Consider the following 27914-nt stretch of genomic DNA (forward strand, 5'->3'; position numbering starts at 1 on the left):
TGCATTATTCTCAGTTAGTTTGTGTTTAACTGATTTTCCAGAGGTTGTTCAAACGTACAATCACAAATATATGCTTAAAACATTGTGATTTATCTGCATCTCAGCAGATGAGGTGGCTCTTGAGCTGTCTGCTGCCATGTCTAAGATTGCCAACTGGCTTTCCCACTGCTATCTTACTCTAAATATTAGGAAAGCAGCCTGCATGTTTTCTACCATTAAAATGAAGTATGGTGTTTTACATGATGTATGAATATGATGAGAGGCTGCAACTTATTCAAAAATTCACATATGTTGGAGTTATACTTGATTGTCACCTCTCATTTGAAAAACATATTTAAAAAATAATTCATGTAGTGACTTTAAATATTAGCAATTTCAAATTTATAAGAAATCAATTGCCTGTTGACACTGTTTTGTGCTAAATGATTTTCTCTCTCTTCTCTTGTTGTATTAGAATTTGGCCTCAAGCCAGAATGACAGCTCATAAGCCACTGCAGAAGCATGTACTGAAAATATTTGACAAAAAAACTTAGATCTCATCATGGATTTATTATTAAAAAGTATTAATTTTGTACTTTTAATAGTGTTATAAACTTTCATCCATGCTATTAGTTTTATCAAATTGTTAATAATCTCACTCCATCTTTATTCAGTATTTGTGTCCATCTGCTTGGAAAATGTTCAAGATCCTCTGTAAGAAGAGATTTTTCTGTACCATATACAGTATTTCCACTGAATTTGTGTGTTCAGCCTTTTCCATACATGCTGCAAAGGTCTGGAATACACTTTTAAGAAAAAAAAGACAATGTTCTACATTATCACAATTTAACATGTAAATTAGCAATGTGATCATTAAATGGGTTATTTTATTTAAGATGAATATGCATCTTTTGACACAATTTCATGATGGTTTGTATTTCTGTGTAATTTGTATTTTTATATTTTAGCATTTTTTTAATATTTTTTTCTTGCTGCTTGATCAGTTGTCTAGTACAAGTTTAGAGATTGCAATATTTATTTATTTATTTACTGTTTTAGTTGGTAATATTTTAATTGGTCATTATATTGCTGTAGTTGTTTCCAATGCCTAGGGACTGCAAGAAATTTAAATTCCCGGGATGTCACTGAATACCCATGGTCCCTGTGAAAACAATATCTTGTTAAGAGAATGGCATTATAAAAAATACTAATATTTACAAATAAAAATGTTTTAATGTAGCATCAGCTACCTTGGTACTGAAAGTGAGAGGTAGTTTCATAATGTTACAGCTAAAACAGTAAAGGCACGATCCCCTCCTTTTTCTAATCTGGACCACAGAACAGTAAACTGTTTTTGGACATTTGGTCAGAGTCATGGTGCTTAATACGAATATAGCTCCCTCTTATATCTACAATGTACAAAGGAGCCAAACCACAAATTGCTTTAAATGCAATTAAATGCATCTTAGAGTGAATTCTACAACTGCTGGAAGCCCATGTATATAAAAAAGCCAGGACTGAAGTAATATGTGTTTAGTGTTGGTCATTCTGGACCAAGTGAAGCCAAACAGTTGCTGAAGCATTACAGCACATACATGGGCAGTTACATTCAACTAGGCAGGAGATAATTTGATTGTATTTAAGTTTTATTATGATGTAGTTGGTCATTTCTCTTATACTGTTTGTTCTATTCTCCACATATTCAACTTTGCAAATGTGTGGAAATGATGATGGAAATACATAGCTCTGTGCTTGACGTCTGCTATGCACATTACAGTAAGACACGAGTGCAGAGCAATCCAGGTGAAGTTGTTTACATTATGTCATCCTGGTGCTGTTGTCAGGTGGAGATGGAGAGGCTGAGGGGGGAGGAGGAGGCGGTGTCAGCAGCCAAAGAAATGGAGCAGTTGGGGCGAATAATCCGCAACCTGGAGCAGGAGCTGGCTGAAAAGCAGGATGAAGTGCAGGCACTAAAGGTGAGAGGCTCTGGGATTATGGAGCAGGAGTCACAATATAGGATTAGGGTCAATAATTTATAACAAGCCTCAATATCAATATAAATAAATGTATGAGTTACTACTGAATTATTCCACTGTCAGAGAAGCCAGTATGTGAATGAAAGGTATTATCATTAGACAAATTATAAAATCTAGCATTTATGTATAGTGTCATTTACATTGTACGCCTTTTAATTTCTCAAATGAATAAGCCATATGTAGAAAGTTACTGTTACATCAAATGTTTTTGTATGAGTGTGTAACCCTCTCTGATGTCACTGAAGGTACTTCTATTGCTTCAGTGAATGCAATAGATAGTTGCACTTCTTTATAGATATCCCTGCACTCAAAGGGTAACTGCCAATGCTACAATGCATTTTACATTAAGAGAACATGTGTTTGACTTTTACACTTATCAAAAAAAAAAAGGCTTCGGCCAACATATGTTCTCTACTTGGCTAGTCTGCCTAAGTCCTGAACTCAGTAACCTCTGAACATCTGTGCCCCCCCCCCCCAAATCACTGATTATAGCAACCAACAATGGCATAACAAGTCCCGAGTTTGATATTTCCAATCATTTCAGGCACATACCTCCCAGTTGGAACATTCTCATGCACAGCACCTCCTGGAGGTGACAGCCCGTCATCACCAAGAGTTGGATTTGGAGACAGATCGTCTGAGAGACAGTCAGTTCCAAGCAGAGCAAGCCCTGGAGACCAGGGAGAAGGCCCATCGTCAGAGGGTCAAGTGCCTGGAAGAACAGGTATTTTCATTTTCATTTATTGGGATGTTTTATTTCTTTATGTCCATGTTTTTGTGTTCCTCTGCTTACTTTCCCCTTTCTTTGTTTTCAATAGGTACAGACTCTCAAAGAGCAGCTAGATGAGGAGATGAGAAGACGGCTCGGCTATTTTAATCAGATGCTACAACCTGGTGTGTAGGCAGAGACCATGCAGTAAAGTATGTAGCACCTCTAGCCTCCTCATTCAATGGTCCTTTGGCAACTCTCCAACATTACATTACAAGCTACGTCCACACTTGGAAGCGCACACACACACAAACACACTCCAAGGCGTTTGCTTCCACCCATACATGTGCTCACTGGATTACTTTAATCTGCAGGAAAATTCAACAACAACAAACAAAGAATGTTTTGTTTATAAGTGGACTGAGTGTGCCAGATTGTTTTAAGGATTTCCTCTGGTTTGCTACAATTCACATTTCTCAAGTTTATTTATACATTTAAATGTTATTTTTCAGGAAACAATGCGATGTAAAGCTTCTGTGCTTTATTCTTGTTAATGTTCATACACTATGTTATCATATTCATCAAGTGCCACTTTTTATATGTCAGAATCATTGTTTGTGTAGCTTAATGGGAATATGTATGTACAACAAATGTTTGCAGCTTTCAATTGATTTTCCTGGTGCTGTGATTTATTAGGTGTTAAAAAGATATAGTGGATCTCATTTATTTTATTATGTGTTGTATTGGACTCAATCAATATTACTGTGTGGAAACATTGTACTGTAGTTGTTTTTAATAAAACTGGGTGTATCAGAGAAGAATTTCAAAAGATGTTGAGATGTGATCATCAGTGATGTTTATTTTGCTGGCCACACAACTTTGTTATATGAACTCTGTTAAGGACAGCACTGCCCTTTCATGGCATGTGAGTTCTAGCATTTGGTTCTCAGCATTAAAAGCCTTTTAGTGTTGTGGGTGAGAGAGTGACCTTCGCTTTCTGTTGCCAGTGCTGTCTTCTGTGTCTTCTTTCAAAGACGCAGACTCCAAGTCTGGGGGAATCATCATTCCTTGAACATTTCACTTGCTATCCATCTGTAATCCTTCACAACCCTAAAATCTTGAACTAATATGTGGTCTTCCCTTTGCTGATTACAAACCACAAGTATGTTGTGTTTTTTCATCCATATGTGCATCTACTGTGTATAAGTAATTCAAAAGCCAGTAACTTTTTTCACTCCTTTAATTTCACTTTTTGTCTGAATATTCTATCTGAACAGTGTTTGCATGTACACAGCAGTGCACATGCAGGTCTCCTCACTGTGTAACCTTCCATGCCTTGGTAACTGTACATAGTAGGAGTTTCACTGAAAGGGGAAAATCTTGTCAGAGTTTCTTTAAAGCAGCCCTTTGATTATCATAGATCCGCCCCATGGTTATCCAGTTACCGGCCTCTTTTTAGCTATTGGCTGGAAGCAGCTAATTATGCAAGGTAGTGAATCCCTGTGGGAGAGGTGGGGCCAAAACTGAAAGAACCCCTTTGGCAGGCAGAATAGAGCTTTTATTGAGGATATTTCTAAGCTGACCATCAGGGACCAAATCGCTGGATTGTTTAAAAAAAAAAAAAAAAAAAAAAAACATCTCAGCTGAATCACGCTGCTCCCCCTCTTTCATTCCTTCCCTCATTTCATTTCAGTGAGACGGAGTGTAGCTCATGCAGTACCCAGCAGCAAGCAGTATGCAAGGAATCTACAGTATTCCCCTGTCTCAAACAAGAAGCCCAGTTCACTACTAAGGGACAAGTGAGGAGAGAAAGAGGCAGAGCCCTAGAGCCGTCAGGGGAGGATTCAGACTTCTGTGGTTGAGAGGAGGAACGTACAGTCTTGTCTTGTTCTGCTCTGCTCTTCTTGCCTCAGGTGTGTGTGCTCCTCCCTCCCCTCTGCAGTACCTGCTGACAGCTCCATCCGTGGGTGGCTGAGGCCATGGTGTTGGTGCTGCGAGCCCTGCTGCCCTGTTTCTGCACCCTGCTCTCCCTGGACCTGCTGCCTGGGGTGGTACCCGCTGTGCCCCTGGAGGGCTTCTACCCTTTTGGCCAGGACAAGGGGGACTCCCAGACCATCGCTCAGGACGACGGAGGCTCCGGGCTGGTGGAGATCTCTGTTGCTTTCCCCTTCTTTGGAGACAGGCACACAGGGCTCTATGTGAGTACAGATCAGTGTGTTTTTACTGATGTGTGTATGTTTATGTCCCTATGGGTCAGCGCACGTATGTGTGTATGCACTTGGCAGTTGGCAATGGGAGCTGACATGGTGTGGATTGTATAAAAGCCTCAGGGAGATGATATTTGGCACACAGCCAAATTCTACATTGCAGTTCCCCCTGAGAGTTTGTATATGTTTTCGTGAGCACACAGGGTCTGGTGTGTAACCTTGTTTATAGAATATTGTAATTTCCCCCCAAGGGCAGAATAATAATCCTCTATGACATTCTCATTTACCCTCATCTGCCCTTCTCGCACTCTGAGGGCACCAAAGGAGAGTGAGAGAGAAACTATTAGGAGAACAGTGGTGAGCCCTGTTCTAATAAGTCTACAAAGAGTTGTTAAAGGAAATGACAGTTTGTGTTTTTGCTGTTGCCGCGGAGCATCTGTGAGCAGTACTTTTTCAGAGAGAGTGGGGGGAAAATATGCACGCCAGAGAGAGAGAAACAGTGCTCATGGGAGGAAGCCGAATGGCTTGACAAGGATTTTCGCGCACCACAGTGAAACACACTTTGATCTGCTTTTGTCATGTATTGGGTTCGGTTCCAGCGCATGGAAAGGCAGAACTCCCTTAAATCAACACCACCTGTTGTGGTAATGCATCCACATTCACTCTCTGAATCCCCTCCACCCCCCTACACTTCCCATACTGAGCTCCGCCTGCCTCCTCACTATTCAAACAAATGGGCAGGGGAAACTGAGGAACCATGGCAACAATGGGCAAGGTCAAAGGTTGTCTTTCTAATCTAAGCATCTGTGCCAAGGGGGTGAGGTGAGTCGCTCAGTGAAGACATTTTTAAAACTCTTTTTTTTTTCTATACACCATGCTCTTTTAGTGACACACTAATAAGTGTAATTTTTTTTTTCTTTCTGAAGAGTTCTAGACTCACAAGTGTCTGTATATTACAACTGCAGACATGCTGTGTTTGTTTTGAGTTTTGCAATGAATTCTAGTGCATCTCTTTCCCTGTAATAATACTGATACACAATAGCCAAAGTAGACAGGATCAGACATGTAGCTGGTTGCTTGGCTTGTTGATCTTATATTGAATTATCATCTGATAAAGATAAAAATCTGAGTACTCAACATTCTGAAATGTGCTGTGGTAGTTGTGATGTGATATCCTGTAGCTCACGCTGCATCTCATTCAACTGTAATTCTGTAGTCACGCAAGGCATAACAGATTGTGGCAGGCACTTGAAATTACAGTCAGGATCATTTTAAATGCCTTATCTGAATCTATTAAACATCTGCTGTAAAACGCATGGGCCACATGTTAATCTTTGCCACCGGAGAGCTTCTTTGAACATGTAATATTTCAGTGAGTACTAAAAGCTAAATTTTTATGAATAGTTACTCCCAGGAGTTTGTTCCAAACCTCTGGGCTACTGCCACATGGAAGCTGTAGAAGTGAACAGATTTTAGATGTTCTGTGCATGCTGTCCTACTTGATTATCGTAACTGATTCAGTTCTGCAGCACAAATCTTGAAACCCCCCACAGTAGATCCTATTAAAGTCTTAACTATCAGCATTTGTCCCTTCCTGAAGCAAGGCATGCTATTTTTAGCAGCTGTGATGAAAAAATACAGCAGTGGATTTAAAGACTGCCACAGCAATGTGACACTTGCTCACGGTGATCTCTGATGTCCCCTAAAAATCCCTTTATGAACATGGGTCCCCCTGACTTGGTCCTATTCCAGTTCCACTTTTGCCTCCCGGTAACCAGGCTGTTCCTCTGTTATGGTTTGTGTCTGGGAGTTTTCACATGTTGCTGGGATCTCTCCTCCTCCCCCAGATCTCCCCTCCCTTGCTCCCATGCCTCAGATAACATGGCAGGGGTCTTCCCCCTGGAACTGTTCAGCTGCTTTATCTGAGAAATGACCAAGCACTTTAACAAAACACAGATGTATCTGTAAAGTGTCTTAGGGGCTTCCAAACAATGCAGTTCATGGATTAACTACTCTTTACAGATGGCTAGTGTAAAGAACATGAAGGAGGACATCCAAGGTCATAGAAGAAAGAACACAAGTTTTAAAGCAGATGTAAGAATAGAAGTTTGTGATCAAAGGCATTTATTGTACATAGATAAACTCTTGTGGACTCTTATGTTTGAAACACAGACTGTAATTTGTAGGATTAAAATGTAAAGGATGATGCCTGTATTGTAACTGGAAACACTACATATAAATAAACTTCTTGCCAAAAACGTGCTAACAGATTGCACATGCTCATCTGCTCTTCAGCAGAGGTTCAACGCTTCGTACACTTCCTTTTGCTCAGTTCCACTCACCACTATGTATGGCCCAAAGATATGTGCATCAACTGTTATTCTTTGTACTCTACATGGGTGCTTTTTACATTCATGTGTGGGTTGAGAGACTGTCTAATGTTACACACAGTTAATCCACCATGTAGTAGATATATCTGCACATAAAGTCTCACTTCTTCAAAGAGAGTTAGATGAGAAGATTGATACCCTTGTCATGTCTATCCTTTTAAATTCAAAGCCACAGCCGAGAAATAGAGTAGCATAGCATAAACAGTGGAAGCTTGTTTGTGTAAAAACAAGTTGGGGTCGTGGGGGGGGGGTTACATATGCGACTTTATCTTGGCCGGGTTCAGTGACTTCCTATCTCTTGCTAGTCACCTGTTAAGGTCACAATGACGACAAGACTTTAGGACTGTCTGTTTTCCAATTTTTCTTCAGATTAAACAAACAAGATGTTAATTAGTGAACTTCAGGTGAATTTTACAACATTTGGCCGGGGCCAAAGCAAGCTGTTTACCCTGTTTCCAGCCTTTTGCTAAGCAAAGACAACCATCTCCTGGCCTTAGCTTTGTGTTTAACATGTTGACATATTTTTGGCAATTAAACAAAAGTTGAACTATTACTTAAAAGACTTTAATCTTGAAATTTTATATGTAAATGCATTCAAATACAGGCATTAGAAGTTCTGTTTTTTAATTTATTCTTTGCATGTGTGTTTCTGTGTATTATGGCCACACAGTCTCACATTTTATTTTTGCTTCATGTCTTTTACAATGAATAGCCCATTTCTTATTAGTATCTGTAAGCAAAACGTAATGTCAGTCAAAATTGCCTCATTTGTTTTGACTTTCACAGAATTCAATTACTTAATGTGAAGTTCCTCTGTAATTCTGTGTGATTTTCAAGTTAAGATTTTAGCTTAGTACATTTCCCTACAAATATACAGACTGAGATGCACTGAGATCCTTTTACCAGCCACATTACTTGTGCAATAGGAACTGTGTTCAGGTCCTTCCACACTGCTGCAGACAGGATTTATGGCCTCAATCTAAAGTCTTTGTAGATAAAGGTGAGCCAGGACTAAGGCGTTATTGGCCAACTGTACATGCTGTTAAGACTGTAGTCACTTCCTTTTGTTTTGTCAAATAATTGGATAAGCATGTAACTGTGAAACCTATTTTTGACAAGGAAAATTAATGTTCCTGATCTGATCCATGGCCACCTTTTTCATTTTGCAGTTTGCTTTGGCCTGACCTAAGGCAGATGAAAGTTTATTTTACTCCATAAATTACTTGGCTCTGAAGAAAACCACCCAAGCAAAATCCTGAATATATCCAGCAAAAAAATTCCCAAACAATAACATCGGAGTTGTAGATTGAAGTGGCATCGTTGAGAGTGAGGGAAAGAAATATGGCGCGAGAGAGATGCTTCTTACAAGGTTGACTGATCGCACCTCTCTCCCCTGTGATTTGGACCTTGGTCATGTTACGTCATAACAGAAGGAAGCTCCAGAATTCATTTTCTCACATAAGTGTATGCAGAATGGATATTTGAACTAGTTTTTAGCCTGGTTGAAATTTATCAGAACTGGAAAAGTATGTGATATGAAGTAAAGAAAAAAAGTCCACTTTAAATTCCTCAAAGGTCATTTCCATGTTAAAGTAGTCCCTGAAAAAAATCTTTAAAATGACAGAATACAATTTTAAATAGTTCAAGACGCAACAAGAGATTGGATTAGGCAATTAAACATACTCCAGTGTTGGACTATAAGCTCTATTTAGTTTTCAGCATGATTTCATACACTAATCTTGCTGTAAGATGGGTGACTTCCAGACCACTGCCACCACAGGTCTCTCATTAGTGGGTATGTGGGTGTGGGAGGTTTGTAATTCATGTACATCCTTACATTCATCCAGCCCTGTGCCCTCTCTCTGTTCTTTTCCTCCCAGTATCAGATGATGCTCTGGCTGACCTCTGTGCCCCGCTCCTGCAGTCTGTCCTCTTTTTCCCCCACATTGGCCACATTCTCACCACATCATGCTGATGCAGAAGGGAAGACTGTGGTCGGGCAATTAACTGAGCCCCTGTGCTTTGCCAAACAAAACTTCCTCTGCTGTTTTTACAGCAAAGTTCTTCAAACTATGGTTTTTATACATCCAGTGAGCAAAGTGGAGCCATCTGATGTTACTTTGTCACTGTCACGTGCCACTCGGCTTGAATGCAGAGAAGCACACTAGCGTTTATGAGAACCAGACTAGGTGGCATAATGGATAGAATCTCTCCATGCTGGTTATAAACACTAATGGAGTGTGAAAGAAGACCTTTCATGGGCATGTAACCCTTCAGCCTGAAGAGCTTTTCTCATCAATCACATTTAGCGGGTTGTTAGAATAGACACTGGCTAATTTGTTTCATATAAGGACTCTCTGCCTACATTTTACTGCTAAATCCCGAATCTATCATGAAATGACCATTTACCAGCTTGCCAAGAACTTTTTGTTTCAATGGCCAGCCCGAGCTTTTTGTTAAGTCACTCCGGGGCTTCATCTCTTCATTAGTCATCACTCTTAGACGATTTTTACTCCTAACTCAATTTTGTCCCATAAATTACCTCCACCCCTCCCAGGACCATTTCTCATTTACTTCCTGTACACCTGGTCAGTCTTCTATCAATAATCTACATTTTCTGCAATCCACAGTGCCCCTATGAGGTGTTACTATGGCAGAGAAACCTGCAAAACAATAGCTTTCTCAGATCTGTGGTTCTTTACTGTTCGTTGCTTTATTCTAATTTTATAATCTATTTTTGAAATCACAGCCTAAAGCTGCATTAGTCAATATTTTTATATTAACAATGGATCAAATGCCTTTTTGTGACCTGAAAGCAGTCACTTGTAGTGACAAACCCACAGAGATTGCCACGCCACTGTACAGCTCCTTTCAATGCTACAATGCTTTTGGGGTCTTTAAGCTCTTTGTTTCGGTTTCACAGCCTGTAATTAACTGTTTTGGTTCAGTGTCAGGCCTTTTCTCAACCTTGTTTCCAGCTGCGGCAGGAAGCTGTTTCTAGCAGAAAAAATGCTCTAATAGACCAAATGTCTGGCACCAAAACACCAGAAAAGGTGGTGAAAAACATCAAGAGTCAGATACAGTTGAATTGTTGGAAATCACCACAGAGCAAAAAGAAGAATAATACTGGACTGACATTTGTGGACAGTAATGTGTCTCTAAATTAATGCTGACACTGCTCTGAGCTTTCTTCTGGATGTGTAAATTGGCATTGGAAACTGTTAGCTATATTGCCTGCCAACTGTCCAGAAGATAAATTAACGTAACTGCAATAGTACCACACGAATGCAGATATTAGGAAAATCAGAGAAAAGGAGTAATTAGATTGTTTTATCTCAGTTAACTTATCAATTAGTTGCCTAATTTCTTCAGCAAACACACCATCGACAGTTTAAAGCTGATCTTTTAGGAAGTTGAGATTTCACTATGCTATTGCTCCAGTGCATTTTTCATAGAGCAGAAATGTGGACAAAGAGGAAAGGTCAATTTATTTCTGTTACGTTGCTGTTGGCAGACACCGTGAATGTCCTTGCCGGTGTGACGACTTAGCGGGTGTGTGAGCAGCAGAAACCAGGTTTTCTCAGCTGCTGTTATTTCACAGAATAAAGGTAGCGTCTGTTTGCTACAAGGGAAGTGCAAACATCCTGTGTTTGTTCACCTTCGCCTCTCCTCCTCAGCACTTCCACTCTAAACCCATCTATACTTACAAATGGTTAAATCTGACATTTTGAATAAAATACATTATGAACAGTTTTCTTCAAATGCTCTAACTCAAACTGTATCTTCTTAGGTTAACAACAATGGCCTTGTATCCTTCCTGAGGGAGGTGTCTCAGTTCACACCCCAGGCCTTTCCAATCGCCGGGGACAGGAGGGTTGTGGCACCATTCTGGGCTGATGTGGACAATCGGCGGGCAGGTAGAGTCTTCTACAGAGAGACTCAGGAGCCTTCCATTCTGAGTAGGGCCTCAAGGGATGTCAGGATGTACTTTTCGGAGTTTCACAACTTCAATGCAACATGGGTCCTCATCTCAACATGGCACCAAGTTACTTTCTTTGGAGGCAACGACCTCACACCGGTATGAGCTCACACGCTTTACAAATCTTCTTCCATGTAGTTACTCTTTAAACAGCTATGTTTTTTTTTTTTTTAATTCTCTGTGTAAGTGTCTTTAGGGCCCAGATTAGTGATTCCAGGAGTACTTGTACCTTAGGGGGCACTTCCGCAGATGGCAAGGGCTAAAGGAAAAAAACTGTGGAGTCGCTCTTTTTAAAAAAATGGAAATTATGATTTGATTTTAAAAATGTGTTTACATGTTTTTGTTTAGGATAATACTAACCATCCAAACAGAATTGTCCAAATTGGTGAAAGGCTACCAGCTATAAAAATCTCAGAAAACTTTATGATATGCCTAGCCTAACTGATATTTAGGACTCTTAATATGAAGAGTCTGTTATAGATACATGCATTATTACTAAATTTCCTAGAGATCAGGAAATTGTTTAACTGAGCCCATTCCTCTCTATGCAGGTAAATACTTTCCAAGTGGTGCTCATTACAGATGGGGAGCTTTCCTTTACTATATTCCAGTACAATAACATTACTTGGACCACGGGCATGCACGCCAGCAGTGGAGGAAACCTGGCTGGGTTGGAAGGGATTGCAGCACAGGTAAGATCACATGGTTATGTGCTTATGATGACGGTCAGATGTGGAATGTGCAGTATTATTTGCTTTCTCATTCCATGCGTCTGTGCTGTGATTCAGCGATCTTTTGTGATGTCTGTCTTTTTTCTTTTTGTACACTATTCCCAGGCAGGTTTCAATGCTGGTGATGGCAAGCGCTATTTCAACATCCCCGGCTCTCGCACAGCTGATGTGGTGAACGTTGAGGGAACCACCAACGTGGGCTACCCGGGCAGATGGGTCTTCCGCATAGACGACGCAAATGTGGAAGTGGGAGGCTGCAATGACTCCGGTGAGACCTGCTTTAAGAGATTATTTCATCTACTCTTCATTTTCCTCATACAGTTCCTTTCAGGATTCATGTTGCATTGACCTCTCTTACAGCGTCAGTGTGCCCACACCTGAGACCGTGCCTGAATGGAGGCCAGTGCATTGACGACTGTATTACAGGCAACCCCTCCTTCACTTGCTCCTGCTTAGCTGGCTTCACCGGTCGACGATGCCAGATTGGTGAGTCATGCCTGACACTGCTTCCTGCTCTGTTGTGCTTGACAAACTTCACACACTATGAATGAATACCCATTTACCTAAAGACAAGTAATGTTAGCTTGTAAAAACAAAAAAAAAAAATATTCACCTGACTTGCCAAAAGGACACCCGGGTATTTCCTTAATACCTGTATCAATTTCATGTCCCATTCTCCAGAGACTTTTGCCCTCGCCAGATGTTTTCTTCTAATTAAAAAGTCATACTACCTCCTTTGTATTTCTTCTTGTCTTTGTAGATGTTGATGAGTGTGCTTCATATCCTTGCCAGAATGGAGGGACCTGTAAAGACCAGATTAACAGTTTCATTTGTCAGTGTCCTCCTGGATACACTGGGATTCTGTGTGAAACAGGTAGGATTAACAATTTACCTCAAAGCTAGTATCTGTTCCAGCTATCATTGCATTTTTAGAGATAAATCATCTTCAGAATTACGTGGAAATGCATAAATTTCCTAAAAATGTGAATTATTTGTTGAAGGATGAAGAATTTTGTGCCTCATTAAGCAGTTTCCACACAAAAAGGTATTTAGGAATCTCCTGGTCCAGGCTCTATGAAGCTTCTGTACTTATTCCCACAGTCCAGCCCATGGAGATGTATCAAACCTCTTCTAATACCTTTCACAGCCAGCAGCACATACTTGTAGAGTGAGTGGAGCTGTGTGGCGGATATATTAATCAGCTGAGTAAATATTCCTTGAGTGCGTGTGTGTGTGTGTGTGTATGTTGCAGACATTGATGAGTGCAAAGACAGACCCTGCCTCAACAACGCGTCGTGTGTAGAAGGCGAAGGCAGTTTCACCTGTGTGTGTGAACCAGGTTACACTGGCGTCCTCTGTGAGACAGGTGAGTGGGGTTTTTCACAGTGCTGGGAAAAATAGGCATCTCCCTTCCTAGGAAATCTTTTCTGCTGCTTTCTACATCAAACTCAGTCATTTGGCAGATGTTTTTGTCCAAAGAGTTTCCCAGTCCACCTAGACAAATGGGTCCAAGTTGAGGTTATGGTTGAACTGATTTGTAAATAACTGCTTCTTTTTCTTTGGGTTACACACTCCAGCAATGAGCATCAGTGAAAAAGTTCACGCAAGTCAGGTCAGGTTCCATAAGGATCTTTACTAATCTGATTTATCTTGGTGATTGATTCTTAATGAAACTTCAACCCAGTTGGGAATTAAATTATCAGGCCCTGCACAGTTCACGAATCCTTGTTTCTATGCATGAGACAGGATTAGTCTTAAGAGCAGACACCTGGTCAATGAAACTCTATGACTTCAAAAGGTTATGTGTTTAACCCAGCTGAGTGTCTTAGACTGCGAAATCTTTAATATCCATGTGATTGTTGAAAAATCTTAATGTGAAACAGAATCAAGACAGATAAACTTCTTTCTTTTGGTTTACTGACTTTTGTGTATCCTCCAGACATAGATGAATGTGAACCACAACCTTGTCTGAATGGAGGAGAGTGCGTCGACCAAGTGGCCAACTTCACCTGTATGTGTCCTGCTGCCTTCACTGGAACGCTTTGTGAGACAGGTGACTTGGTTCTTTCTAGAAAATATTCACATGTTCTTTTTTAGCTTTTAAGTTTGGGTCACTGCAAAGTAGCATTTTTCCAAGTGGGACAAACTCAGTGGGAAACGTATCAAACCTCCATTCCATTGTTACACCAAATTCTATGACCGATTTACTGTAGAAGTTTCCACTATGTTCCCACTTAGAATATTTCCATTATTATTTATTACCTGTACACTATTTAATAAATTACAAATTCTTGAGAATTGTAAAGAACCACACGTGTTAAAGCTGTGACAGCAGAAACTGTAGTTTGTATGTTTGTCTGTAGAGCACACCTCACTTCATGTCAACATCTGGTCAACCCAGATGTTTGGTGTTTGGTATGTACTTAAGACTCTATAGTGTTACTAAATCTGGTCACAGATTTCAGTACCTTGAAATCACAGCATTTATAATTAGTGACCACAATCAATCCTTTGTTTGGCCTTCCTTGTTACCTATGTGAGCATATGAGTCAATACCTGCACATTATCTTTGTGTTAAACTAACGTTGAAGAATAATATCGACCAAGCTGATATCATCAGACATTTCTTATATATTGTTTTTATGTACTGGATCACAATTACTAAAATTCTATTCACACCCATTGTATTTTTGAGGTAGCATTTATTGTTATTTGGATGAAGCATTCATGCATTTAAACTATCTTCAAACCTTCCTCTCTCAGAGTTGATGGAGCTTCACGTCAACTCAACTGAGACAGAAAACCAAACAGGTAAATGCACGTTCAGCTACCGGTAACACTGTGCCAAAATTTTGCATGTATGATTTGATTCTTACACCAAAAGCCTTTCATGCCTTTCCATCTGCAGCCTTGTGTGAAGAGGATGACTGCAAGAAGCACCAGATTTGTGAATACACCAGCTCGGGAATCTACAACTGTACATGTGCTCCAGGCTTCTATGGTGACAAGTGTGAAGGTATTGTACATTTGGCAGGTAGAGGGGATACCTGGGTATTTGAAGAAGACCTGTGCTATCCCACAGGAATTTGGAACTGTGCCCTGGAAGAGGTTGCTGTGATGATGAATTATTGTAATTATCAAAACTGACACGGCCTCGCCCAGTTTACTACAGGAACCAGTCGCTTGATGTTGTGAATAATTGTTTTACAGCTCATTTTATTAGTTTACCAACAAGAGGAAGTGCTTTGTCTAGACTTAAAAAGGCTCCTTTATGAGTCAAAGCTGGTCTTTGGTATTCAGGTCATTTCTTCAGACAGAGCTTTTGAAATATGCATGCTTCCACAACGCTACTTGCTTTTCTGGAAGTTGGCCATTGCACCACACTGCAGTTTCACAGCTGCTGCTTACATAACCATCGGCCAATTTGAACCCAGAAATATGTAAAACGCTATCATCCTAAACTCATACCTGCTAACATTCTTTCATAAATACATGTTACATCGTTTTTTAGTTATAATATCTATATCATACCATAGTTGTTTTAGAAAATAACTAGTATCCCCTTTAAAGCTAATTTGGGCTCCCATGAGAGGTTACTGTCACCCTCTGAAAACAGTTGCTGGGCTTTTTTTTCTTTTTTCCCCACCAAAAGCTTTTTAATAGTATTTGAGCTATTGCAAATGCATGCTACTTCTCACCCTTGAGCTGAAATAACTATCAGTGCTTATATAGGCTCTCTTAAATCTCCCAAATACTTTCCTGCCTGGCTCACTTGGAAGGCGCAGTGGAAAAAGGAGCATGATCCTCCAAGGAAGAGAAAGTAGTGGGACTCAGAAGTGCCTAATCAGGCTCTCAGATCAAAGGGCCTGGGCCGCACAGGTGGCCAATGAAAGTGGATCTTGCAAATTAACAATCCATTAATTGCCCTCGGGGCCATACATTTTGGTCACAAAATATGCTCCATATCATCAGAAAAATAATACCCTCCACTGAGCTCCTGGGACTTCAAAGGGGAGCCATTTAGCTGTGATATGGCCACTTCCTTTGATCCACTGCTGCAATTAGGAAGGAGAGGAAAATAAAAACATTCTTACAATTTGTATGGAGCGGATGTGCAGCATGCTGACTGGTAATCTTCTGGTCCTATGAACTTTGTTGGAAAAGATTAGGGAAAGAGAAATGACAGCAAATCAATAATTAGTTTGCAGTATAGCAGATGAAAGACGCTCAGCATATGGAACACATGTTGACCATTTATACCTTCTCCCTATGTTTACATTTAGGCCAAAACTTAACATAATTTAAGTACTTGCTTTCAAGTAGCTCAAGCAAATTTTCCAGCTATGAGCCTCTCTCGCCCATTCTTTCTCTCTCTCTCTCACACACACACGCACTCTCACTGTGTCTGCAGACGAATGTCTTTGCCAGAATGGGGGTGTCTGCATGGACATCAATGGGACTTGTGAATGCCCTTCAGGGTACACTGGACTCTACTGTCAGTTTGGTGGGTATGACACATATTATCCTATCAGGTGTCTCACATGAGCTTTGATGAGTGCGATCATAAATTGGGTCACTGTGAGGTTACAAACCAAACAGTCCGAACCTGTCTCACATTCCCTTCCTCTCAGAAGTAACCCAGACGCCGTGCAGTAACAGCAGGCCGTGTCCTGATGGAGGCCCTTGTTTGGAGTATGGGGGAGCCTACCTGTGCACATGTCAGACCAGTGCAGCTGAGCTAGATCATAAGGACTTCTACCCCTATGGTAAGGCCTCAGGCACCAACCCAGTAACATGGCATGTAGCATGTGTCCCTGCATGAGCAGCTGGTCTCTATAGTGACAAACACATTTTTTAAACTCATTGGTCTTGTCAAGTGTCATTTTCTGTTTGAATGGTCCCATTTGCAGTTTCCATTTACGATGTCGGGAGAAACTTCAGAATGATTTATGCTGTCGTTGAATGCTCACGCAAGATTTGTATTTAAGCCAATCATAAAATGTCAAATAATCTGTGTTCTTTTTAACGTTTGGTCCAAGCCAAGCTTGAATATAAATTTAGGAGGTTTACCAGTGCAATGGAACACAGTCAAGTCTCGGTGTGTGTTTTTCAGTACAGCCCCAGTCGGTCTGTGACTCCTCTCCGTGTCTGAATGGGGGCTACTGCTACGAGCGGGATGGAGGCTACACCTGTGAATGCATGTACGGATACTGGGGGACGCACTGCGAGAAAGGTAGCATAATTGTTAAAATCACCAGAAGAATTCACACAATTTCCCATGGACTTATGAAGCACCTTTAGTTAAATATCCCTTAGAGTTTTGGGTTATTGCTCAAGCTCACATCCAGCTTTACTGCATCAGGAAACATGCCATTACACGTAATGCTGTTTGAAATATTACAACGCTCAAAGGCTTATGATAATTTGTACTTATGAGTGAGTTATGAGCTATTTTCTTGAATTATGACTGGAATTGCAGTGTCCTGGAACAGATTTATTTTGTGTGATTACAAATTGGAGTGGTCTCAACTTTAAGGATTCCCTTCTCCCTGTCTCTTTCCAGTTAGACTCAATACTTGTGCTTCTGGTCCCTGTCGCAATGGAGGTTCCTGTAAGGAAGAAGGAGGGAGCTACAGATGTGTGTGTCCTTACAGATTCACTGGAAAGCACTGTGAAGTGGGTGAGCACCACCATGTAATATTCAAAGCATTTTGTACCGAATGAACAAACAAAAAGTGTTCTTCACAAATTTGAGTAAAAGATTTAGAAGACAGAAATTTATTTAATCTCCAAGCAGCTGCAGTTTAAGTGTCTCACTGGTATAAATGTTTGGATAAGCACTTTTTTTTAAGCCCAATGCACAGTCAGCAGATTCTACTTATTCTCACATCAAAAGTAAAAAGACAAACATTGCAAGTAATCTTTGGTTGTATGTCCAAATAAAGTTATAGATCTCAAGTAATTTTAGACTCTTATACTGCTTATGGCACTTCACCGGCTACCTATATATTTTAAATCTGACTAACTTTCTTGTGCATGTTTACAAAACCTTACATAACTTAGCACCTTGCTATTTCAGACACTGCCTTCTATGTTTTTTTTTCTTCTTCCAAACAAGAACTTTTAGATCATCTACTATTTTTCTGTTAGAAGTTCCTAGTTTTTCATGGCCCCAAACTTTGTTTTTGCCTGACATGTTTATTAATCCTTTTTTTTTTTTTCAGGCTGCTCTTTTGCATTATTATAAATTTTTAACTCTTATTGGGAATGTTTTCTTCCAGGGAAGCCAGATCCATGTGCCTCCAGCCCCTGTCTAAATGGAGGAACATGTTTTCACTACATTGGAAAATATAAATGTGAATGCACTGAGGCCTTCAGTGGCAGACACTGTGAAATAAAGAGGAGCTCAGTACAAACTTCTGCAGGTAAGCAGACTGTGTGTCACCACACAGTTGTCGACATTAATAGATACCCTGAGCTGTTAAGTGTAGTGATACTGACTTTCCGTCTGAAGATAATCTTAGCAGTGTTGCTGCACTGAAGGTCCCACCTTTACAGATATAGAACGGAAACATAAGCTATATAAAGTGAAACCTGATTAGACCTGATGATTCATGTCTACACACTTACATAGTGTTGCATGATAGAGGTAATTTTAGGAGGACAAAAACAAACAGCCTGAATGGAAAACACCTCTGTTGCCATCAGTATGTCCTGGATGAGCTCTTTTAAGCCTCGTGTTTGTGAGCTTGTGTTGCACTGCAGCCATGCTGGCATTATCAGAGTGTTTATATTCATTTCAGAGCTGGGGTGTGGGCCGCCTCCACAAGTGAAGCATGCTGATGTCCAGTTCTCCTCAACAACACCAGGCTCCATGGCTGTGTATATATGCCACGCAGGCTTCACATCTGTGCCCAGAGCCACTCAGAGCATCTGTGGTATTCAGGGAGACTGGAGCCAGCCGCCACTTTGTGAGGGTCTGTAACACACACAACACACAGACACACCCACTCAGAAGAAAAACAAATTTTTAAAATCCGTTTTAAAAAACTCCAGTTTATACTCTGAAAGAGAGGTTGATTCATTTCTTTGTTTCTCATTATTACAGAGATTAACGAGTGCCTATCACAGCCTTGTTTTAATGGTGGCACGTGTCGAAACCAGGTTGGATCCTACCGGTGTGAGTGTAATGATGGCTTCACTGGAAACCGTTGTCAAACGGGTATGCCTTGACCAAGCTCATAACATTAAATGCAGAAATTCAGTGTGTTCTCCAAGCATGCTGTATGACGTATATGTGTGTATGTGTGCTTCATTTTCCTCAAGACATAAATGAATGCCTGTCGGAACCCTGCAAACATGGGAGTACATGTGAGGACCAGCCTGGCTTCTACGTCTGTCATTGTCCACAAGGCTTCAGAGGCCAGAACTGTGAAACTGGTACAGTGTTCACACAAGCTTCTTTTTTTAAAATTCAGCAAACATTTCAACATATGGAATATACTGGACAGCAATGCAATATCACTGTAAATATCTATGTGCAGAGCACGACATGTGTGACTCCAACCCCTGTCTAAATGGAGGTGTGTGTCGGGGTTACAGAAAGAATTATTTGTGCGTGTGCAAAGACGGTTTCTTTGGTGACCAGTGCCAGATGTGTAAGTGGCTTTGCACTGCCTTGCAAGTCTGTTACGGTCATGTCATCAGCTTAAACACTCATTTATGACACAGACTATATTGTTGTAAATGCTTGTCTTTGTCACCCCCAAGTGGACGACCCTTGCGTTCTTAAACCTTGTGGAAACCGTGGCCAATGTTTGAGTGACAAGAGAGGAAACTACAACTGTGTTTGCAAAATAGGACACACAGGCAAAGACTGTGAGAAAGGTAAGTTAAGATTCACACCACACCGCTTCAATCAGCTTGGCATTCATCACTCTATACTCTGCAGTCAATCCTGTGCTTCTAAGACATCATTATAATGATTTAATGTATAGATACATGTGGTTGCCACTGTTTCCAGACCTTTTGCCTCCTTCTGGTCTCCATGTGCCACGTGTGGATGAGGATGAGGTGGAGCTGCGCTGGGATGTGCCAGAGCCCTCGCACAGCCTGATCAGTGGCTTTGCTGTCACCTATGCCCCCCTGGGCTGGAGCAGTCACAAAACTGATTTCCTGGAGAGGCAGCAGTCAATCCATGTTATGCGGGACCTGGTGCCTGGCCTGCTGTACAACATCTCCACCTTCTCCATCAAACACAACACTAACAGCAATGATACCAGCCAGCCCGCCACCGCATTAATACGCACCAGTGAGCACAATCTTGACCACAGTAGAGAGTAGAGCAGAGAGAAGGCTTCTGTGTTTGCACACGTGTTTGAATGCATTAATCTTCAACTTTGTGTGTGTGTTTGTGTGTAGGACCTCAGCGGGTGGAGCAACTGCAGGTAGTCAATGTGTCCACATCTCAGGTCTGGCTGCATTGGTTGGTTCAGGCAGCTCATCATGCAGCAGTCAGCAGGGTGCACGTGTCTTTATTGCCTACAGATGGGAGTGAGGCTCGCACTGCAGTGCTCAACTCAAGCACCACTGAGTACACCTTCAGGTCAGGGTCTGCACTCTGCTTCAAAAGAACAATGACAACACAGAATTTCCTCTTTACTCACCTGCAGCATCCCCTGTGTCCACTAAATGGTGCTGTTGTGGTGTTGTACTTTGAATGGCTTTGGAAAATGTACTTTGCAACCACTAGAGAGCATTATTTCATCACACTTACTAAGCTATTAGCAATAACATGAGAAAGATGAGTTGAGGTAACACCCTTTGTTCATGGTGTGTACATCTTTCTGTTTTTCAGTTCATTACGTCCTGGTCAGATGTACACAGTGGATGTGTTGACTCAGAGCGGAATAAGACCAGATGAGTTTCCCTCCACCAGCCACTCAGCGGGACCTCTGCAGTTCTGGACAAGTACGTTACTTTTACACCTTTTAAACTGTCAGTGCCACTGTATACATTATTTTGAAGAGATTACACAGATCAGCTGGCTGCCCAAAACAAAGCAAGTGTTTAATGATTAAGATTTATGATTTTAGGAGCCTCTCATCTTATTATAGATGTAGATGTATAGAATGTATATATTCCAAAGAAAGAGTTACTTTGTCATCTGATATTATTTGTTGGGGAAATGCAGTTTGCATCTATAATAAACTGAATTTTGTTATGGCAAGTGTAGAATTTCACGAATTGTTTATTTAATGCCTTTTTCTTTTATTCCACCCTGTATAAGAATTTAGTGTCCACAGTGACATCTGTTACAAATTATTTATATACATATGTCGTGGTTTAATAAAGGCTTCATAACCAAATGTATCCCATTAACAAATACAAATACATATTTAGCAAGAGAAAATATGGAAAAAAAACCACAAAATAAACCTGTGGACAAATTACGTTATCAAGGACATTTACCATCAGGAACAACATTCCGTCTAGGGAAACTGGATGCTAGAATTAAAAGTAGTTAATGTTCTAATCAAAGTATTTTTTAATAATAAAGCAATGAACATAGGTGACCTAATAGAGAAAATAATGATAATAATCACTGATCTAAGGCTCAATTTAATTACGCAACAATCAAATCATTTACATGTGTTTCCCTCAGGGCCTCTCCCCCCACAGAACCTTTCCCTGTCACATGTCACCACTAACTCAGCACTGATCACCTGGAGCCGCCACCCGAGAAACGTCCCAGATGGCTTTGTGGTCAACGTGACCCGAGGACTGAATACCAGGAGTCGCTTCCTGCCCAATGGGAAATTGGGATCATATACGTTTCGTGAACTGACACCAGGACAGCACTACTATGTGGCTCTCACATCTGTCAAAAACACAGGGAAAGAACAGATTCACAGCATACCTCGGCACCTAACCTTCACTACCTGTGAGTCTGCGAGAGGCTCTCAACCCTTTCACTGACATGAAAATGTGTCATTAAGTGGAATTTTAGGATGTTTTGCTCATATCTAGAATGTGACTTTACTGAATCTTTCATGCAATCATACGTGGGTGATTTTTACCAAAAAAATAAAAACAAAACTAATACTGCATTCATTTCCTTTGATGCAGTGCCAATGGTTCCCAGATCACAGAGAAGAGAAAGGCCAACAGTGACTGGACAGAGAACTCAGGTTGGACGCAGGCTTCCCCCATCTCAGCCTCAAGACCTAGGAGGTACAACAGAAACAGAGAACTCAGAGGAATTGCCCAGGTATGACAGGATCTGGATGATTATTAAAACTGTCCGCATACAGTGACAAGAGTTTGTTTCCATGTGGTAATTCAAGTGGTGATGCTAGACAGATAGTGTTTTTTTTTCTGTGTTGCAGATACACTGAACTAAGTGACAGAAGGGGAAAGATAACAGCCAAGTTCACTCACTTGCCTCGAAAAACCATTCGACATCGCGCTAGTAAGTAAAATAAGGAGCAACATGTTATAAATATTTTGTGGTGAGTCACTGTAATGCAGTTTGACACTTTTGACATGTCTAATGTGTGTTACATGCAGTATTTCACAGAAGAATTAATATTGTCATGTCAATCTTTGACATAACTACTGAATAAAATTTTTTATTCTGCTTCTAAAGGCAGGTGAATTGAATATGACAGAACTGTCTCTATCTGCCATCCATTAAGCTAAGAAGTAACAACAAAACACTAAAACAATTCTGATTTGTTTGGGATGTCCAAACAATACAAAACATTTTACTTTCTTATATTCTTTTAGATGGAATAACTTTGGTCACGGTATTTTTACCATATGGTCCTGAACATGGCCTGTCTGGATGAAATATACGTGGCACTCTAATATAAACCGGACTCTCTCTCTTTTTTTTTTTGAAAAACAGACCCTCTTTTTTACCCACTTTATCAAGCAGCTGTTGATAAAACAAGACAAGTCAGAAAACAATGACATTCAGGAAAAATCTTTTTCCTTTCTTCTAATATTTTGTAATGTGTTTTCACTGTCTTAATATGTACCAGTGCAGAGGCTTAAAGACTATAGCCTCATCAGAATTGCTGTTTTGCAGATGTTATCTTATGCTCTGGAGAATAAACTTCCTTTCTAGGGTTGCTCTCCCCCTTTTAACAGTGTTACACCCATGATGTCATAATATGACTTTGGCCATACTGTCAAATCGGTAATGTCATGTTTCGTTGTTCAAGGCTGAGGAATGTACACAGAACCTTTGAAGTGTCTCATTTAGTGCAACATCTCCGTTTAGCTTGAGTGATTTATTTTGCCTTCTTAACGCTAATTCATGACAGGAAATATTTTGCCTTGCAGGACCTGACCCACCAATTAGATTAGAGAAGCTGGAAGAAACAACAAACAAAATCAGCCTTGCACTAGAAATCCAAGAAGAAGGTTTGAGAACAAAGCCTGGTAGGTGTTTTGTTGTTTGCTCCAATAGATGCAATAGATCTGTGTACACTACCAGTCTAAAGTTTGGGATTACCCCAGTTTTCCAGTAGTTATAAAAGTGTATGTAGTTCAGTCTAATGTCTCAGTGTATTCTGAACTGAGAGCATAACACAAGTGAACATTTAGAGATGAAAGAAAATTGTGAATTGGTTTAAGTAAATTTAATCAAACTTTGTGACTCAAAAGCCAAATATATTTGTGGCATTCTTTCTGCAATTGAAATCAAATATTGTTGAAAGAGATAACACTGTTGGAGAGGTCCACAAAAATGTGCTGCACTTCCGTCCTGTAGGTTTCTTTGCTTTCACTCTTTACCTGGAGAACCTGGAGACTGTGCTGCGTTCCATCATTATTTTCTAACACAGCCTGGACGTGTCATTGTCCTGACGTCCATTATTAATTTTCTTTTTCTTGTAATAACTTGTAATAAAATATACAGTACTACTGCCTGTTGTGCTGTATTGTCCGGATAATGCTTCAGAGAGAGTAGTAATAGTCCGACACTGCCTTTGTAGCCTTTAGCATTTAAGGTTAATCTGTGGACTTGCAGAACTTAAATGTCAAAAATAAAATCCAGAAATTGGGTTGATGGAAATGGAGGTGATCCCAAATGTTTCACCAGCAGTATATGTAATTAATCCATGCTGATTGTGCCACATACTATTTACAATGCATAATATTAATGTTTGTTGGAAAAAGATATTTTATTAGTGTTTGACATGTTATTTATTATTGTTATTATGAGTTTTTGCTCAAGTGCTTTGATTGAAATGACAATGAGGAGAATTATGAAAGAGAAAGATATAACATTCAGGAAAGCAGATTGGTAACCATGGGAAGTGGTGTTAGAGTTAGAGGTTATGAACATATGGGATCAACTGTGGATAATGTAGAGTAGTGGGCCTGTAATCTGAGACCCATACTCTTTCTGTACTGTGGATGTTAATGGCAGCTGTTGTCTTTCAGAGCCGCCGCAGGACTGCCGCAGTCTGCCATGTCAGAATGGGGGTACATGTGTGAGCGGAGATGACTCCTTCATTTGTGAATGTGCCACAGGGTTTAAGGGCAGACAGTGTGAACTGTGTAAGTTTATGTGCTTTCTTCATCCTTTAGTTTAAAATAGTAGAGGAAGGTCGCATATTTGCCAAATTGGTAAGTGTTCATTTTGTGATGACCTTGGATGTCTGTACAAACTGTAGTAGAAATAGTGTTTAAGATGTGTCAGTCTGGAGCAAAGGGGTCAACTGGTGGACCAAACACTTCCATCTCGAAAACTCCTTTCAAAGCTGTAATCGACTGTCCTCAGTATTTTATCAATGCCTCACCTTTACAAAGAAATTCAGAAATTTGTTGCACAGTAGCTAAATGATTACCACTCTCTCCTCACTGTGGGAGTTTCTGTGTTGTTTTTGCATGGTCTTCCCAACCATGTGGGTGAGGCTCCCACAGTGTGAAGAAAAACCAGCCAGTTGAATTAAAAACTCTACATACTGTAAATACAGTACATGCCAAGGTCTCTGTACTGTACTGTAGGGTAAATTGTATGGAAAATTAATTAGTAATTTTAAGTGAAAGCAGTACCTTCTTTTTCATTTCTATCCATAAGGCATAAAGAAAAACAGAAGCATCAATGCCTACTCAGATATGTGTCTACCTGACTTTCTAAAAAGACTTTATTTTGCTGAAAGATGTGTGCTTACCAGCTGTCTGAATGTCTCGAGTGTCTTTGTACGATTTACAGTCCTGTCTTTGTGCTCCCAAGGGTTGTAAATCTGTTTTCTCTTAGTGTAACTGTAACATCTCTGGGTGTGAACTTACTTTTTAATCAGAGTTAGATTTCTCATTGGAGAGCACCAAAGCTGTATAAAAGACCTTTGGTTTAGTCAAAGCAGGAAACACAGTCCACTTACAGTTGGCCCTGTGACATTTATGAATGGATTAGATAAGTTTAAGGTTTTGGTGCATGAATGCACACCATGAATACACTGTAAGCAGGGGCACAAAGCATTATATTATGTGCACTGCAGCATTTTCCTTCTTTTTTTAAGGAGCCAGTGTTGCTTTTATTCTGCGAGTGGGGGTGGATTTAAAAGAGGATTCAGTGCTTTCTATGACACAGCAGTGCATTATTTCTGGACAATGTCCAGAAATCTCCTTGTGTTTTTTTTTTACTGCCTTCCCCATGCCACATACTGTGGCCTGGCCTAGCATTGCAGCTGGCATAATGCTAGAGAGAATATTATTAAAAAATCTAAATGAAGTTTGATGAAAAAGAAACAGAAGCATAAAATTCATTTTTACATCTGACACTGAATAATAATAATAAATTTAAAGATGTTTGATGTTCCAAATTCCTCAGGAAGCCAAATTCCCAAACCTATAAAGGACTGTAGTCTGTGAACTCGTGGTACCTTTTAAGATGCATTGAACAAGCTGTGAGTTGAGCCGCCAGCCTGTATTAAATGTATCTGTGACATGCTATAAATAGGAAGCTGCCACTTTCCTGGAGGAAAGGTCTTTTGGTCATTACTACTAGTAGTACTTTATGTAGAGCTAGGAGGGATACATTATCTGCAGTGGTTAGTGCCTTAGTGATATAAAAACACCTGTATTGGGTGAGTTAAAATTAGCATACGTATGTCTTTATCACATTTGCGACTTGGATGTGATAAATATCTGATCAATACAGTCATTGATGTCCATATCTAAAGCAGAAAGGTGTTAATGGACATTTCAAATAAGAAGAGTATACAAAGAATTATTCACAAATGTGCCAGAGTTTGAAACTTATTCAAACTTATCTAGGAATACATTCAGCAACAACAGTGAAGACCTGATAAATTAGCAGCAACCTGATTTCATTAATAATTCGGTGTTGCTGAAGCTGTGTATAAGGAGACACTGGACATACCCTCACCCCTCTTGAGTTCTCCTCTTCACCTAAACATCCAGCATCAGCTTGTTTAAACATTCCTTTCCTAAAACCATCCATCAGCCAGAGAGAAGAGCACAGGTCCATCCCACGACTCCGTAACCAGACAGAACCCAGCAGACTTTTCATTGCTGACAGTACTTAAAACATTTATACCTCATGTTGTGTGACCACTGTCTGCAGCATGCCAGCGAGTGCCACACCCCTGCACCCGTCTCTATTCTGAAACTAAGAGTGTGCCCATCTGGGAGGGAGGAGTGTGCCACTATGTGTAAGTTGTATCAGATCTCCTGGCCTGACCTTGCATGCTTACTCCTGCCATGACATATGCACTGTTTAAACATCTGAACTGCAAAGCTGAAGTATTGTAGAGATCAGGTGCAACCTAACTGATCAGACAGATAAACACTTTTTCTACTTCTCAGGTACAAAAGGATATACAAAGTACAGCAGGATGTTTGTTATCGAGAGGTTTGTGAACCGATGCTTCCCAAGAAGAGTCAGAGTAAGTTCAACGATCTGAACAGCGATGAAGTTATTTTTAGCAAATAAACCAATACAATTCCTTTCACATGCTATTAACTTTCTTAACAGTCAGAAGAACAAACAGACAACAATGAAGGTTTGTTTGTTTTTTTTTTTAAATACAATTAACATAATGAGATTTTGTGGTGAAATGTTTCCTCCAACCACATATAATCACTGCTACTATGACAGATCACAAGCTGTTCAACACTTATCCTAAATATGAATCTTTCTTTTTTCTAGAGCACTTGGATACCGTTGAAAGGACAGTCATGTGACATCACTGTCACATGAAAAACCTCCTTACTTCAATTTTGGTGTTTATAATCTACTTGAAGTAACTGATTATGGTCTTTTTTTTGTGCTGAAAACCCCTGTCAGGAGCCACTGTAACATTTCAGAAAGAGACCGTCACTCATCTGAAAATGAGCTTACATTTGTTAATTCCTGAGAGCTCTGTTTGTAGCTTCACGCCTCCTGAAGAGGCTTCAGTCAAATAAAACATGTCCCAAATCATCTATCAATTGTGATAAAAAGACATACGTATGCTAATTTTAATGGTAAGCAGTGCACTGCACCAGAGACCTTACTTACCTCATTTCCATGTCCATGCTGACACATTAAGAGAGGTTTTTTTTCATTTTTATTTGTGATTCAGCTGTGGGTTTGTCCCTCAGGGAAATAACTGTACAGAGTGTTCAGAGTTGCAGTCTTTATGCCAGCCTCATAATCTCTTTAAAAAGATGATGGGAAATGTGTTTTCTCCACACTCGACAAAGTCATCTCTTCCTTTGACAATGGTGCACAGTGTTTTCTGTGTAAAAATGTTGTATCTTTGTGTCTTAGCAGGCTTCACTGCTGGTTATACTGTAAATAGTGTTTATAGGACCTTTTGTAGGTGAATATTTTAATAATAAAAATGTTAAAATCCGTTGATGT

General features: G+C 40.2%; 2 protein-coding genes across 7 annotated transcripts in view; both read left to right on the forward strand.

The window, feature by feature from the left end:
* The window catches only part of crocc2 (ciliary rootlet coiled-coil, rootletin family member 2), a 32685-nt gene extending 29111 nt beyond the window's left edge, over nt 1-3574 (forward strand). For 4 of the 5 annotated variants that reach the window (XM_026305519.1, XM_026305522.1, XM_026305520.1 and 1 more), the window contains 3 exons: nt 1824-1955; nt 2560-2739; nt 2834-3574. In XM_026305519.1, the coding sequence (XP_026161304.1) occupies nt 1824-1955; nt 2560-2739; nt 2834-2917 (396 nt within the window). In that variant the 3' untranslated portion in view covers nt 2918-3574. The remainder of the gene's footprint in view (nt 1-1823; nt 1956-2559; nt 2740-2833) is intronic. The other variant, XM_026305524.1, reaches the window with a different exon arrangement.
* A 557-nt stretch (nt 3575-4131) lies between these two features.
* On the forward strand, nt 4132-27906 carry sned1 (sushi, nidogen and EGF-like domains 1). Of its 2 annotated transcripts, none has more exons than XM_026305165.1 (32): nt 4132-4922; nt 11112-11399; nt 11852-11992; nt 12137-12299; nt 12392-12517; nt 12792-12905; nt 13284-13397; nt 13971-14084; nt 14795-14842; nt 14940-15047; nt 16443-16535; nt 16666-16797; nt 17145-17264; nt 17595-17711; nt 18313-18456; nt 18835-19008; nt 19140-19253; nt 19358-19471; nt 19576-19689; nt 19802-19918; nt 20055-20342; nt 20453-20636; nt 20889-21001; nt 21696-21974; nt 22160-22301; nt 22420-22502; nt 23381-23479; nt 24485-24601; nt 26634-26721; nt 26876-26955; nt 27045-27072; nt 27219-27906. In XM_026305165.1, exons 1-31 carry the CDS (start codon nt 4704-4706, stop codon nt 27068-27070), a joined length of 4173 nt encoding a protein of 1390 aa, XP_026160950.1. In that variant the 5' UTR covers nt 4132-4703; the 3' UTR covers nt 27071-27072; nt 27219-27906. The 2 variants fall into 2 exon arrangements, with proteins under 2 accessions (XP_026160950.1, XP_026160949.1); XM_026305164.1 differs by having other exon boundaries at nt 4133-4922; nt 16663-16797.
* The last annotated feature ends 8 nt before the right edge of the window (nt 27907-27914 follow it).

This window comes from Mastacembelus armatus, chromosome 4 (assembly GCF_900324485.2).
Source record: "Mastacembelus armatus chromosome 4, fMasArm1.2, whole genome shotgun sequence".
NCBI lineage: Eukaryota > Metazoa > Chordata > Actinopteri > Synbranchiformes > Mastacembelidae > Mastacembelus > Mastacembelus armatus.

Excerpts from the sequence above, each read along its gene's own strand:
- sned1 (XM_026305164.1), top strand. The coding sequence starts at position 4,704 with ATGGTGTTGGTGCTGCGAGCCCTGCTGCCCTGTTTCTGCACCCTGCTC. Across the intron at positions 20,343-20,452 it reads CACCGCATTAATACGCACCA|GACCTCAGCGGGTGGAGCAA; the intron begins GTGAGCACAATC and ends GTTTGTGTGTAG. Across the intron at positions 24,602-26,633 it reads GGGCAGACAGTGTGAACTGT|CATGCCAGCGAGTGCCACAC; the intron begins GTAAGTTTATGT and ends CACTGTCTGCAG.